Source organism: Pleurodeles waltl, chromosome 4_2 (assembly GCF_031143425.1).
Source record: "Pleurodeles waltl isolate 20211129_DDA chromosome 4_2, aPleWal1.hap1.20221129, whole genome shotgun sequence".
NCBI classification, from domain to species: Eukaryota; Metazoa; Chordata; class Amphibia; order Caudata; family Salamandridae; genus Pleurodeles; species Pleurodeles waltl.
In genome coordinates this window covers 740,093,440-740,109,890 of record NC_090443.1, presented here as the reverse complement: position 1 = coordinate 740,109,890, position 16,451 = coordinate 740,093,440, and the positions used below count along the sequence as shown (strand labels likewise).

At 44.9% G+C, this 16,451-nt stretch overlaps 1 protein-coding gene across 1 annotated transcript in view; it reads left to right on the top strand.

The window, feature by feature from the left end:
• The window catches only part of TMED5 (transmembrane p24 trafficking protein 5), a 39,779-nt gene extending 23,957 nt beyond the window's left edge, over window positions 1-15,822 (top strand). The window contains exons 3-4 of the mRNA XM_069232373.1: window positions 204-387; window positions 13,258-15,822. Coding sequence (XP_069088474.1) covers window positions 204-387; window positions 13,258-13,476 — 403 coding nt within the window. The 3' untranslated portion in view covers window positions 13,477-15,822. The remainder of the gene's footprint in view (window positions 1-203; window positions 388-13,257) is intronic.
• The last annotated feature ends 629 nt before the right edge of the window (window positions 15,823-16,451 follow it).

The following is a 16,451-nucleotide window of genomic DNA, read 5'->3' as shown; positions in this document are numbered from 1 at the left end:
TGATCAATCATCAGCTAAACAATGGTGGCTGTGTGCACCTATGAGGTAAGAACTTCAGCAGTATAGTTGAATGGCCAACTATATCAAGCATTTCTAAGATTGCATATCCGATTTCTGCTCATCACTAGACTGGCCAGAATCAATATAAAGAATACATGAAAAGTATGAAATATTGTGTGAAATCATTTTTTTTCTCCATTTAGGGTAGAGACAGAAGATGGGGATTACATGTTCTGCTTTGATAACACCTTCAGCACGATTTCGGAGAAAGTGATATTCTTTGAGTTAATCTTGGATAATATTGGTGAAGATGGAAAAGATGATGAGGACTGGAAAAAGTACGTTATGGGCAATGACCCATTAGATATGAAACTGGAAGATATTTTGGTAAGTATCTATCTTCTCCCCATCAATTGTATTTTGAGAATGCATATATTGCCTCTTTCTTTCACACCAGAACTGCTTTTAAATTCTGTTCATATGAGTTTGGATATGTAGCAGGGAATGCATATGGCCACATCTTCCCCTATAGTATACCCTGCATGCCTCACCCTTCCTCCAGTTAATGATGCATGCTCAGACATGGTTTGTAGCATCCCACTCCCCTGACTGTCTTTCCTGGGGAATTACCACAGAAGCTACAACTTTGTTCACCTTAAAAACAACTACTCATGCGTCTCCTTTTGATTTTCATTTGTGAAAATGTGGTGAAAGGCTTTATTTTAAGGTTTTAACACTACAATCAGCTCCTGCCTATCACCAAAGGGTACACGTTTACCTTGATCAGGATGACTGACAGATCTAAGTTAGAAACCATCAGCAGGTTCTTCCTGGAAGCAAAACTACTACTCATACCCTTCTGTGACACGAGGATCCCAGTCAACCGACAAATCTTTACCATACAGCCACTTCAGAATCTTTATTATAACGGTTCTAGACACTAAATTTGGCATGCACTTTGTTCTCTTAGAGAAGAGCAAACATTCAAGGTCACTCTCTACATTGTGCCGTCTTAGAAATAATTACTTCAGACACACTGTTATCTGGTAGAATGTGAAAAATGTCAGTGCCATTCTCTTGGGAGCAAAAAATAATAATTTTTGATAAAAGGGTGTTCGAAATGGGGTTTCTGGTTGGCTAGGGTATGCACCTCAGCCAGGCAGAACTTACCCACTCTAGTCAGGGCAAGGGAGTTACACGTCCAAGATAACCCCTGCTCACCCCCTTGGTAGCTTGGCACGAGCAGTCAGGCTTAACCTGGAGGCAATGTGTAAAGCGTTTGCACAACACACACAACACATGTGACGCAATATCCCCACCACAAAGGAAAAACAACACCAGATTATATGAAAATATACTGTATTGTACACAAGGCAATTATCAGACCAAACATCACATATCAGTACTATCCTGCTACCTTAGCAGTTGTCAGAACGTTACACATTAGTTACTTCGCAAATTAGCAGTAGTCACACATAACACACAGGTTACTCAGTATTCTGCAACATAAGCAGTAGTCAGGGAACACGTTATCACATTAGAACACTTGTCATAAGAATATCATAAAACGCCCATAGTAGGAACATTAGAAAACATATGGCAAGTTAGAAAAACATATTAGCATGTCATGCCCATAACAGGAACATTTGCATACACATATGTAACACCATCAAAAACAGGTAGGCAATATATAAATTAGGAGAAGTCTCTAGTAAAAACGTATGTTCTATATATTGTTCCTTTAACAGTACCTGGCTTGATAAAGGCACCTCCAGTGCCTAAAAGGCGAACAATGGGGCCCCCGGCGCTCCTCTGCGCAAAATGGGGGCCTCCTGTGAGTATTGGGGACCGAGAGGGGCGGCACGCTCCCTTTCTGAATTCCTGACGGGCCCTTTCTGGGACCCGTGATCACTGGGGGCCCCCCGGGCCTCCACCGGCCCTCTCGAGGGGGGCCCAGGTCAGGGAAATCCTGGGAGTAAGGAGGGGGGCACCACGCTCCCCCTCCGATTTGTGAACGGGCCCCTCCGGGGACCGCAAACTCCTGGGGTCTCCCTGGGCCTTCGTCGGCCCTTCCACGGAGGGAGACCCCTTCACAACTGCCCTCGGCCCACGAGGGGGCCCACCAGAGAGCCCGCGGCACGGGCGAGCCTCCGATGAGGCTGCTGCCCCTCCCGCACGCTGAAGGAGAGCCCTCCGGGGCTTGAGCAGGCGAGGGAGAGGCGTCCTCCTCTCCCTCCTGCTCTGACGACACGCTGGCCCAAGGTCGGGCCTGCCGGTGCCCCGGGGGCGCTCCTCGGAGCGATCCCTACCCCGGGGGCACCGCTAGGAGCAGGCTTGCTCCTGATTCTTCAGCGTCGGTTTTCTCGTGCCCTGGGGCACTAGAAGGAGCGCGCCCTCGCGGCAGTGATTCGGGCAGCAATTAAGGGGCGCTTTTTAAAGCGCTACGGCCCCCTGTACAGCCCGGGTTGCGGCGGTGAATCGGGGAGCAAAAATAAAGTGCTTTTCAAAGCGCTAAGGCCCCATCTGCAGCCTGGGCTGCGGCGGTGATTTGTGGCAGAATTAAGGCGCTTTTCAAAGCGCTAGGGCACATCTAAAGCCCGGGCCGCGGCGATGATCTTTTTCCCAGAAATTAGGAGAGTGCCGTTTTCCAAAGCGCTCTGGGCAAAGATGTAAAGATCGTTGCAGGGGTCAGGGGCCACAGCACCCTGCCCCTGGGAGCAAGCAGGACAAGAAGGAGCACAGGGCTGGTGGTCCCAGCTACAGGCTAGCATAAGGGGTGCAGATGGTGGCAGTTCCTCCTAGTGACCAGGCAGGTCACAGGTCAGCACAACAGCAGCAGTCTAAGGTGGTTTCCTGGTGAGTCCATTCATCAGGGTTCTGTGTCCAGTTTCAAGTTCCAAGAATGTTCAAATTGTGGGGGAAATTCCCCTGTACTTATAGTCAGTTCTTACAGTGTTTTACAATGGTAGGGAGAGGAGGTTCCAGCCAGTTACAACTGGTTCTGGGAGTGCCCCCTCTCTCCTTTCAGCACAGGCTCCAAACATCAGTGGGGGTTTAACGACCCTATTGTGTGAGGCCAGGGCACAGCCTTTACAAATGTAGGTGTGCCCCGCCTCTCCCTTCTCTCAGCCCAGGAAGACTATTCAGTATGCAGATGCACCTCTGTGACACCTCCACCCTCCCTGTTACAGGCTGTCTGAAAAATATGCACAAAGCCCCAACTGTCACTCTGCCCAGACGTAGATTGGAGTCAAGCTGCAAAACACCAGAGTCATAAGCACAGATAAATGCGCACTTTCTAGAAGTGGCATTTCTGTGATAGTAATAAAAAATACACCCACACCAGTAAGCAGTATTTATTATCACCATCACAACCATACCAAACACGCCTACGCTACCCCTCATAAATCAGACAATACCCCTTACACATAAGGCAAGGCATTTCTAATGCAATCCTATGAGAAGGCAGCACTCACAGCAGCACACCAAGTTAGGCTGTTTGTCACTACTAGGACAGGCCATGCAATATGGCACATGTCCTGCCTTTCTACATACATGGCACCCTGCCCATAGGGCTAGCTAGGGCGTACCTTAGGGGTGACTTACATGTAGTAAAAGGGGAGTTCTGGGCCTGGCAAGTAAATTTAGATGCCAGGTCCCTGTGGCAGAAAACTGCGCACACAGGCCCTGCGCTAGCAGGCCTGAGACAGGTTTGAAAGTCTACTTCAGTGGGTGGCGCAAGCAGCGCTGCAGGCCTAGTAGTATTTAATTTACAGGCCCTGGGTATAGAGATACCACTGTACAAGGGACTTATAGGTAAATTAAATATGCCAATTAGGTATAAGCCAATCATACCAACTTTAGATGGGAGAGCACCTGCACTTTAGCACTGGTCAGCAGTGATAAAGTGCTCAGAGTCCTAGAGCCAACAGTGAGAGGTCAGAAAAACCAGGTGGAAGGAGGGAAAAAGACTGGGGATGACCCTGCATAAGGCAAAAAGTCCAACAAAGGGTGACATACCTATCTTGAACGTCTCATTGCCTATACTGGTAGGCCCTAGATTTTAGCCATTGGTCTGCTCTGCTTCCTAGATTTCCAACCTTAATTCTTCCAAGAACTGGAGGCCTCTTGATGCTATTGCTGAATTTCCACAGATGTTTCTTAAGGATCAGTCCAAACTTTTCTAGGAGAAATTCTCAATGTATGACTTGTGAGTGCAGCTCCAGTCTCTGCGGCTAGACTATATGCAGTTTCATATACAGATAACCTTATAATAACGACTACAAACAACATTCTTACTTAGTTTGATTCATGCTTGAGCCCGTAACCAGCTGTCTATATGACTCCCAAAGGGAAAATTGACAACCCCCATACTAAGGTGATATATGGGATTATATGAGTCCGGAGCATTACGTTACTGGCTTTTGAAGTTGTTCTGAGTCTTAGGTGCTGTTATCTCCAAGGGTTTTTCTACATCTGGGCCATTTATTACTCTTGCAAGACAGCTTATTTTTTACTATTGTTTTTATTGGCATTTTTAAATATAAAATGAACAAAGTAAGCACAAAACAGGACACAGACCATAGCATCCAGGAATATCACAGAATAAGTGTGTATAAGAGGTGAGTATCTGCAGTGGTCGAAAAGGGGGCCATCCTTCTCAGGAATCAGCAGCTTCTTCTGCAGTTTGAGGAGTGCAGCCTGTGCGCCTACTCCTCTAGCCTGGCCCTGTTTCCCTTGCTGGGAGTCAGGTCATATCTGCACTATGAGTCTGTATCTACCCTGTCGTGCATGAGGGCTTGTGAGCCTGTAGGTACCAGTCCATAATATTCCCTCCACCTGCCCCAGATCCTATCAAACCTCCTAGGGCAACCCCCTAGTAGAAGGACTTTTTTGTCCCCCATACAGGTGTTCTTCCCAGCAATCCACTTGGTCTTGGTTTGTAAGGTGGGCGAACTCCATCTCTGAGCAATGTCTGTTTTTGCTACAATGTGTTTTAGTGAATAGAATATCAATCCTCTCCTACGGAGCTCAACATTTCCAGAGACTCCTAATAGAACAAATTGAGGGTTGGCAGTATTTCATTGTTTAGTATGTCACTGAGCTTCTGCAAAATTATGGCTCAGTATCGCTGAGTGGTAGAACAAACCCATGGTGTCCGAGAATCTTAGACTGTTGGGTGTGGGGATTTTCCCCATTGTATGGAGCCTGGCACTCTCCAGGTAGGCCCTATTCAGTGCCTTGAGTTGGATCAAAAGGAACAGCGCCCTAATGGCTACTTCATGGGGGTGCATCGGACAAGTCCCAGACTCCACATTCTCTAATGACATTCATCCCGTTCCCAGTCCTGTCTTAAATTTCCTAGATTGTTAGGAATGTTGTTTATTATAGCTTTGTACACTGAGGATACCTTTCTTTTTCCCAGTGGGCTTCTCAATAGGTGTCTCTCTAAGGGAGCCGATTCAGGCTGGTTCTCCCAGTCGGCCTCCTCGGCATGGAAGGCATGTCTGAGCTGGGTGTATTTGTATATATATATTGAGTTTGAGAGAGTTCATATTCTTCTTGAATACTTTCAAATGACCAGATAGCTCGGTCTTCTATAACATATTTTACCCTTAGAGATCCCAAACAAGGCCCACCTAGAAAAACCCTGTAGCTTGGGCACCTCTTTCAATATAGACCCTACCCATAGTGGAGTTTCTGTCATGACCCTGTTATTCCATCCCAGGTGGGGCCGTGCTCTGTCCCACGCACTGAGGGCTGCCCAGGCGGGTGCCGGTAGGGTTGCTCTACCTTTCCTGCCATAAAAATAATGCTTCAAGGTGAGCTCAACCTTGGCACATCTGTCCAGTTGGGCTGCCAGGTCATCGATTGTGCAGGGCGTAAATCCATTCATTGATGCTCAGAAGCTGGGAGGCCCAGTAACAGGCCCTCAGATGTGCAAGTGCGATGCCTGGGTTGTAAACCTATTGATAGAGGGTTTTCAAGGCTATCCGGGGGCTGCTCTGTCCCACAACCACAATCACACCTCTCTATCAAGTCTTGCTGAAGGAGAATTCCAGGATCGGAAAGGGCGTATTTAGCATGGCATATAGGAGTTTCTGTAGAGTGTTCATTTTGAAAATGACCACTCTACCAAGGAGTGTTAACAAACAGTAGCTTACGCCACGCAGCAATATCACTCTGCATGTTCACCAGCAGTCGTCCTAGGTGTTCCCTCTGGAATTGCTCTAGATTTGTGGTGACAAACATACCTAGGTAGTTGAAGCTATCTACTACCACCCTGAGAGGTCACCTGGCTCCCAGTCCCCAACCGGCTAAAGTATCCTGCTAGCGCACCGACTTATCCCAGTTTATTCTGTAACCGGAGTAGTCTCCAAAGACTCTAGAAATCACCTGAAGGGGACTCGAGATCCTTCTGGGGTCCAGTTTATAAAGGGGGACATCATCAGCATATAAAGAGATTGTTTTCTTTTTCCAGCCCGCCAGGGCACAGCCACCATTAGATTCCCTCTGTAACCTAATCCAACTAGCTAGGGGCTCAATGCGCAAAGCGGGGGCATCCATGTAGGAATCCAGCAACAATGTCTCAGACATTGCCCCGTTCACCTGGATTGTGACTGGGCTCTGCTCACAGCAGGACCACCCAGCTGCAGAAGCGGGGTCTGTATTCAAAGTATTTCAAGACCAGAAAGAGACAGGACTACTGGATTGAATCAAATTATTTCTCAGCATCAGTGGACACCATTGCTAACGGGGCCCTGATGTCCTGTACTTCATTGAGCCAATTGTGTAAGGTTGAGGTTTTATCAGTTAGATTTGTGGGACTTAAACCCACTCTGGTCGCGATGAATGAGCAGTGTTATCTCTTTATTGAGCCTATGAGTCAGTATTGTAGACTATCATGTGACCTCAATGTTCAGAATAGATATTGGGTGATAGGCCACACGCTCCATTCTAAGCTTGCCCTCTTTATATATTACTGTCGTTCGGGCATGTCAGAGATCTGTAGGTAGCCCCCATGTATGGGCATCTTCAAAAATTTGTAGTAGGGGTGGGCCTACCAGTGCGGACAATCTCTTGAACAGCTCCACTTGTAACCCATTAGGCCCCAGTGTTTTCTCGCTTTGCATTGATGCCTCTACCAGCTCTTCCAGTGCTAGGTCTTCATCTAACATCTCATCGTCTTCCCTGGACGGAGTTGGGAGGCGCAGCATTCTCAAGAACCGCTGCATTTCGTGCTCGTCCATCTATGGCCAAGCCTTGGAAAACACTCACTAGTTCCAAGTCAGGGCAATTAGCTCTTTCACCCATTGTGCCCCTTCCTTTCTGTGGCTCAGGTGAGCTAATGCCCAGCTTTATCCCCTCCCACCCCAGGGCTAGGATGTGCTGTTCAGGGGTGACAGTCTTTTTCATCTGCAGCCCGTTTTTTTATCCACCGCGGCATTTGTATTTTGTCACAGAGGACCGCCTTATAGACCTCCCATACAATAACAGAGTAGTCAAACAAGTCCTTGTTCTCCTCAAAGTATACAGTCGGAGTCATGCGATACTTGTGTCACCATCTCTGGGTATTGAGACACGTGTGGCCTGAAGCACGGCCTGCTCATCTGCAACCTGTTGCCTCCCAGGGTGATCAGCAGTGGTGAGTGGTCAGAAATACCCCTCGCTGAGTACTCCACCTCCCAGACGTTCAGGTTTTCGCCCACAGGTGTAAACAAATAATCCAGTCTAGCGAACATTTTTCGTGTGCCCCAGAGAAGAATGAGTATCCTCTATCTGTAGGGTGTGTTAGTCTCCGAAGGTCAGCGAGACCCAGCATCCTGGCAAATTGGGGTAATTGAGTGTGTTATGGATCCCTATTGGTCACTGTCCTTGTCCTTTCAAGCTCCTGTGCCGTAGTGTCATTGAAATCCACCTGCTTCCAATATCATTGGGCTTAATTTCTCCAGTGTATCCTTCTGCAGACGAGGAGGGCATATACACTGACAAGGGTTTACCCCTGTGTTTCTCTAGGTCCCTGTATCCCCAGGATAGTACTGCTCGGGTCTGACTAGACCCTTGTAACTTTAATAGTGGGTATTTTTTTTTTGTTAGGATCGGATCGCCACTCCCCTCGATCCTCAAGAAAATCATGCATGCCCAAGGGACATATATTGGCCCCATCCCAGGAACCTACAGTCTGACCCCAGCAGGTGAGTTTTCTGCAGGAAGACAATGTCCGTTTCAACCCATCTAATATACAGCGCCACTACTCCCCATTTGATCTTATTCCTTAGGCCATTCACGTTCCAAGTGAGGGTTAGATACGTCCACCCCCTTGGTCAACCATGATTTAAAAACACTTCACCGCCGTTCCCCAGGGGCACCCCCCCACACTCACAAATTCCCCATTTCATATCCTCCTGCCTGTGGCTTGCGTTAGAGTTACCCATTTGATGCTGTAGGGATTTTTCTCTCTCGCTGGTCAGCTACTCATGTCCAGCCAGGCTAGGTCAAGCCAGATACCTGGGTCTATGAAACACGTTGAGGAAAGTCTGGCTATCGTCCTCCTTTGATCTTCATTCCCATGGAGGTGTGGTGAGCACGTCTCAAGAACATTCAGAGTCCACATGCACAGCAGGTAATTTCATGTATTTATTTTTCTGAGTCAAGGACCTGTGCATTACAGTTCCACAGATGTCGTAATCAGCTTTCCCTAGATGCATTATCGTGTGGGCATGAGGTCACCAGTTTGGCTACTGTTTTTGCATGTGAGGAACTTCCACAATTTTATCAACATGAAATCTAGACCCAAGGCCTCTCCTGCCTCTCTGGTTCAACTTATAATGACGAAATTCACTCTCAAAAGTCCACTTTTAAATGGCTATACACTCACTAATACTAGTGTTATAACGTGCAAATTATTCTTTCTTTTACATAAAGCAAACTCCATAACGTGGCTATAATGCATTTTCCCTACATGAACATGCATAGTTGAATATTTGGTTTTCAAGCAAAAGGTCCTTGAACTTAAAAAGGATCAGTCACATCTCCCGTGTATCTCTGCTGAACACCTTCTAGACAATGCACAGGTCAAACTGTTGCTCCTTTACAAGCCTCTGGGTAATGCAGGAAGCCAGTTCATTTTCAGAATTAAAAAAACGTGAAAATATTGAAGCATCAGACGAAAAAATGTAGCAGACCCAGGAGTTGCGAGATACATCTTTGTATTCATTTCTGTTAGAAAAAAAAGTATTTGAATATGTGGTTTCGCTGCTTAGCTGCATCCTTCTGCAAGTGACCTCAGCAGACGCCTGGTCTGCTTGGTTTCATTAGCTCCAGCAAACAACGGAATAAACCTTGTCTTCAGAAGTGCAGCAAGGCAGAAAACGCCTCCGTGGTCACATTTTGTGTTATAAATGCAGATAGACTTCTGAGGCCAACGGTATTGTCTGCAGAGGCAGAATGGAGCTGAAATTGAATCTGCCTCCGCCACAGTGGCTCTTCGGTAGCAGGGAAGGTCTATGACCTGTGCACCACATTTTTATTGATCGTCCTGTCCACGCGCTCAACTGTAGTTCACTTCCAAGTGGTGAATGATGTGTATCCTCCCCTCCATCCCCTGCTGAGTGTTTAGACAGTTACAGAGCTCAAGCCCCAGTGCTTACCTTCGGTGCCACCCTTCTGGAAATAAGAAGGAGCATCTCATCGTGCCCTAGCAATTGTAAAGCGGATGCTGTAACATCCACTTTTTAGATAAGTTGTTGCTAGGAATAGCTTGCAAAAGACTGCTCTAAGTAACTGGGGACTGCTGAGCAAACAAGCATTTGAACTGCAATGGGTCTCGAGTTCGCTTGAGTTAGAGCTATAAGTGTTTTCTTGCCACACTAACTGAAAATAAAAAGTATAACAGTTGACATAAGCAGCCGGTTCAAAGCGACCTGTGAGCTCGCAGAGACAGACAAAAGGAACAAGCATTTGCAATGCAAGAACAGAAAATGCGCGAGGGACAGTAAGTAATGGAATAAACAAAGTCACACATGACTGCAGATGAAAATAAGTAATAGACTAGAGCCCTGTTAACAGAATCAGACTGAAGCCACTGAAGCATCCAGCGCTCTGGTCAAATGCTATTAGCCTAAGAAAAAAGTAATCCCTAAGCACATGCTACATAGGCACAAGTGGAAGGGTACAAGTACTAGGGCCATGCTCCAGGGGAGTGTACAGCTGTGGAAAAGGTGGGACAAAGAGCAAGGATTGACCACTAGCAAGCAAGGATTTTTTTAAGGACACTGAAACAAACCAGTGAAAAAGCAGAGACACCACAAAGAAGTATAGAAGTATATACTAAAGTATATACAAGAGGTCTCCAATGCTTGACCTAAAAAGAAGTAAATGTGGCAGCACAAAACATTGCTGAGAGAATGGTAACTGGTGGCGGACTGGCCATTCTGCCACCCTGGCAATTTCCCAGTAGTCTGCAGATTAGTGGGTTGAACATCAGCATTCACAGCAAAATGAGTTGCTATGCCCATTTTAATTGTGGCCTTTGGCAGAGTGGGACTTGTTTGAACATTTTTGCCATGGAGAATTTGGGTTTCCTGGACTGCCATGTTCTTAGTCAGTTGGGACCATCACATTCTTTTAATACAAATTAATTTTTCCTTGGATCTTCTCACTACTCTGTTTGCTGAAGAAGATAAATCATTATATGAAGCTGTCATTTTGCCATAGATTTATAACTAGGCACAAATGGCTTCACAGATCTTAGCATTCTTAAACTAAAATGTTGGAATTAAGAACAGCAGGTGGACAATTCCATTTCAGAACAGAGCAGTCTTCAGAATTTTCAGAGCTGTAGGAGCAATCTCTGTTTTCCAGCCATTCTTGCCTCCGTGATCTGAGGTGTCTCTGTGGCCAAACGATAGTTTGTGGTAAGGCAGACGGTGGGCAGCATCCCTTCATTGTCAGAGCGACTGGGAGACTACTGGGTGCCTTTACGCCTCTCTCCTGGTATTCTGGCATTTTAGCAGCAGATCCCAGAGGGTTGCAGGAGCGAGTGCAGGTAAAGTGAATGCTAGTAGCTGTATAAGGTGCTTTATTATGTTTTATGATAGATTGCTAAAGGTCAGCGCAGTTCTACTGGGTGACATACAGAATGCTCTAGGTATAGCTTAGTTAGTTGAAGTACCATGTTGTGGTTGTTTTTGTTTTAACCCAGATGTGCGTGATAAAAAGTCATGCATTGGCAAATACGATTAATGGACGTCTTCATAGTCCTGGGTAAAATGTAAGTTATGCTGACATTTTCCAGATAATTTTTCTGCATAACTATGGATTTGCTGCATTTGCCACTTAATCCATCAACTGCTGCATAATCTGTAGATTTCAAACAAAAAAAATGTTTCTAGCTCAATCAGAACAAAAGTTATTAAAATTTGGCATTTCGTGTTCCTGTGCAGTGGAAAGCCCTTTGCAAAGGTCGACTGGTCATCTTTCAGTTGTTTATTGTTATATTTCGTTGTTAAACCGGTACTTATGAGGTGAAATATTTGCTTAGACAGTATTGCCATATGTAAAAATAATAAATGAAGCGATACTATCACAAAATGTGCTGCGTTAAGCTGCATAATTTTCTGTTTCTGGCTGCGTAATTTAATCAACTTTCCCGCAAACTTTGGTCCTCCCCTGTCACATAATTCCAGGGGCACTGACTATAGAGGGTCCCTCCCTACTTCATGTGGTTGCTGTTCTGAAAAAAAGTTTGAATAAACACCCTCGGAGCCTTGTTTCCAGAGCTTCATATTGTTCAACTGCTAGTGGCTTAATCCCTCTCTCCATGGGCCTGAACGTAAGATTGGTTTTACTGTCTGCAGCGATGAAATTTGAGGCATGTTTATGGGAGGAGGTAAAAAGTATTTAAAGGCCACAAGTGCCACCCCCTTTCTTCCATCATTCTATACCTACGGTCCCCTCGGCATCTTCTGTATTTCTGAGCCTCTGAACTGTTCTCACTGCGGATGCTTATGTTCCCCTCCCTGATAACAGGGTCCAGAGCTCATCAGGTGCCAGGGCCTCATGGCACATCTCGTCAGGCACTCACCACAAATTACAAACCTCACCTATGCCAGTGGCCTTGGCAAAGGCAAAGATGCTGGGATGGATGATTTCCAATGTGGGAAACAATCATTGAGATTAACTGAGCCCTAGCCATGTTTCTTCGTCTGTGGAGTACCTGGAAAGAAAAGCCTCTGAAAAGAGGATTTGCGATGTTGTCCCGAGATCCAGGATTCACAAGGTGGTCCTGAGGTCTGAGATTGACCAGGTGGTCCTGAGGTCTGAGATTCACCAGGTGGTCCTGAGGTCTGAGATTCACCAGGTGGTCCTGAGGTCTGAGATTCACCAGGTGGTCCTGAGGTCTGAGATTCACCAGGTGGTCCTGAGCTCGAAGGGGATTGGGGATGGCACTCTAAGAGTGGCGAGGGATGACTGATTTCGTAATGGAACAGTTACATCCTCTGAATTGTTTTTTAAGGGACAACTTCAAAACCTTCGAAAATGTCACTTAGCGCACCTCTACAATGCTGTATTATCATATTATAAGCTAGGCTTGGCTCAACTAACCTAATAGCAGTGATTTGCTGACTACAGTGGTTTGTGTAAATCACAGGCACTGGAAACTTGTAGACTTTTTAATAGGAGGCTCTCAACAGGGTTCTCGTAAGTCACTGATCTACATTTTGTGAAAAATAGTAAGTCATTGATGAAGATCTAAATACATCGAAAATATATTTAGTGCTGACATTACTTAATTGTATTTTCAGGCATTAAAGTACCAACAAGATTAAACAATATGGCGTTTAAAATGCATATAGATTCATATATTAATTATATTTTCCTATAACTAAAAACAATACAAACATGTCAGCCACTACAGTGTGCGTCCATAATGCTATAGCAGGTTCCATAACCGAAAAATGAAATATGTCGGCCTAAATAGTTAGCAGACATGATACCAACATTTCTGTGCAAGTCTAAATATTTCATACTTTCTACAAAGAGATAAAAGACTCTAAAAATAAGTATATGTTAATAATAGAAGAGTCAGAAACAGGAACTGTAACGATGTTCATGACAGTAGTTTGTTCTATTTTGAATATTTACCTGCTGATGACTTTCAAATTAGGTTGTATACAATGTTTAATTTGATGTTACTGTCCTTAAAAAGTCAAAGAAAACTATAGAATGTACTTCCCTTTTTTATGTTTTTCTTAGGAAAAAATGAACAATGTTAAGGCAAGGCTAAGTAAAAGCGTGCAGTTGCAGACCTTTCTGAAAGCATTTGAAGCTCGGGACCGAAACATCCAAGAAAGTAACTGCGAACGGGTGAACACCTGGTCCATGATCAACCTGGTGGTGATGGTGGTCGTGTCAGCTGTGCAGGTGTACATGCTCAAAAGCTGGTTTGAAGAGAAGAGGAAAAGTAGGCCGTAAAGGAGTTTAAAATGGAAAAAAAAAAAACATTTTCCCGATTAATGAAGAAGGTGTTTGGAAAAGAGGATTGATGTTACTGCTGAGGCTGGTGCTCGTGGACACATCTGATCACCTACAGTGCTGGCTGATCTTTGTCCGACCAAAAGAGACTCCTCAGAATCACTCATATGATGTTTCACTTCTTTGCCAAAAAATATGAAATGCCTCGTGATTCGTATATTTTTGTGAAACAAGTTTGGCAAAGCAACACAAAGAAAAACACATCTATTGGTCAATTCCGTGTTTCATTATGCTCGAATGACTTGTTGGGGTAACAATATGAACACTTCCAAATGTATTACCCAAAAGAGTATTATTGTAAACCCTGACCATTTTTTTAAAGACGTGTAAATGTTTTTGAAAAAGGATTTCATTGTGAAACTGTGCGATAGATTTATATATTTTTCTCAGATTCCAATACTGTAATTTTATAAGCCATAAAATTCCTACTCAGAGAGTACTGTTTGGTAAACTTTATATCTTTCTTAAACATCATCCATGTTTTTCTTGGCAAGTGGTGAATCGTGATTTTTAGGCGAAATCATTCTAGAAAATGCTTCCTGCTTATTTGAAGGGCGTATGTGCAAGAACCCCTTTACGGTTTATTGTATTTCAACTAATGAACAATAGTGCTGGAAAGGTTCAAAACATTCTGCTATGCAGGCTTTTGTCCTTCTCCTTTCTATTACACCTAATGTTCTACATTTATGCTATGTTGAAGAATAGTGCATGACCAATATGACCTGATTTACTTCTGACAATAATGGTGCACATCCTATTTGTATGGCAACACTGCGGCTGCAGGAAGCTGAGGTAGTACAGTTAATCACTTTGTATCTCACATCAGGGAGCATCATTAGATCTGTGACCATCAGACTTGCTTTAGGGCTAAAGGGGTGATACTAGGAGTCTTCATTCATTTATTTGACAGGAAGGAGGTCTGAGGCAAACAGGGAAGACATTTCTGCATTGGTGACTGTTGCTTCTGTCAACAAAGATTGGGGAGTAAAAGGTATCTGCTAGCCTTGGTGTTCCAGTGAACCACCTTTGGCGGAATTGGGCATGTGTTTTGGTAACGACCCTTTGTTTTTCTGCGAATGCGCTTCTGGTAGTTTGAACATCCCCCAGACTCTTGCAGTATCAAAATGGTAAATAATGGTGTTTGGATCACTATTGCTTTATTCTCTCTTCTGGCATCATTAGGGTGTCATTACATTGACATGTCCCTTTATTTTGAACCAAATCATATGGATGTAAGAATCTTTTCTGTGATGTCGCTGAGAACTTGAGTTCATTGTACTCTGTATGTATTGCTTTGGAGTGGGCACAGTGTGCTCACGATGAGCACCAGAAATTAGCAAAATAATTGGTAAACCCTAATAAAATAAAAAAAACGCCCTTAATTCCTCATCAATTGAATCATGGGAGAAATTAGCTGGATTCGACACGGTTTACGCTCACCTTAGACTGACATTATTTCACAGTCATGGGAGAAACGAGTTTTTTTTTCCCCCCAATATACCTTGTGCTAACCTTAGACCGAAGCTGTTGTGCAAATGATTGACCATGCAGCACTGTCCAATCTTACCGTAAATCCACCTGATAAGAGATTAACATGAGATACTTTTTCTTATGATGATAATGATGAAGACATCAGTGCCTTTAGTAATAAAAGGCACGTGCTGCCTATCTGCTTGGAGGCGCCGAATATTCATGCACCGCAAGATGTGCACAGGATTCTCTTTGTTTCTCACAAGTATCGATGCCGGTTCAGTTGTTGCAGACATGTCGATGTGCTGCTGATTGATTTATCCTGAGTGTTCGACGCTCCCTCTCACAGTTTATCACTTTATTCTGTGAGAGGTCCTCAGGGCGCATTAAACAAAATGGCCGGTTTGGGTAAAATATACTGTGGGTAAAAACCTTACCGACTTCACTGGCGGCACTGGAGCGTTGAGAATCAACTTTAATCCACAAAGGAAAAAAAAAACTGAAAACATAATTATGGGTGCGCTGATTCGCCTGTGCGTACACGCTGGAAGGGGCACGAGGACATTGGTGATAAGCCACTGTTTGCTGAGTTAAAGGAACTTCCTGCTTGGCAGTGCGTTACAACACTGTGACCCGACTGTCGGATTCTTATCGCGCGCCGCCCTGTGCACGAGCCAAGACGCGCTTTCCGAAGTCTGCCCTGCGACACTACTGCGCAGTATGGATCCGCGAGTAAGAGAACACCTACCTCCCTCACAAGTCGTTTTCACTGTTCATAATGATTCTTTCAGACAATAAACATGAATTTGAAAAACATTCTTTAGACGAGGTTGTTTGTTTGTTTTGGGATTATAATAAACTGTGGCTACACCTGGAGACTGTATATTGAGGAATTAACCGATTGTTGGAAACTGAGGGCATGTTTCAGGTAGCTGTGGGAAGTCTGTTTTTTGTTATAAATAGGTATCTCAGAGATCGAGGGTTGGGGTATAAAGGATGGAGATGATGTGTGAGGGTTATATTGACTGTATTGCGGTTTCGGGCCTCTCGTGGGTGCTGTCATTGGAGACAGGCTTTCTTTAAGGGTGTTTTTTTAATGCATTTTGGGCAGGCTCTGGATATGAAACCAGCCAGGCAGATGTGCAGAAGGTTCCATGCCCTTGGCGTGCAGGACTAGAACCTTTGCTGCGCAGATGTTCAATCTCAGTCCAGTGGGTACAAAGAGGACCGAAGAAAACCAAGCAATGGCAAATGCAATGGGGAGAGTAGACCCCTGGCCCTCACTTGCACTACCACTTAAGTGGATGTGCGTGCAACCAGATAAGATGCCACCCACTCACAGTGTAAGAGCTGTACCGGTAGCTGTAGTGGGCCGACTCAATGCCCCATGCTGTTTGCTGCGTTTGCAGTGCAATTTAAGAAGAGGGCTGACCTATTACCACTCT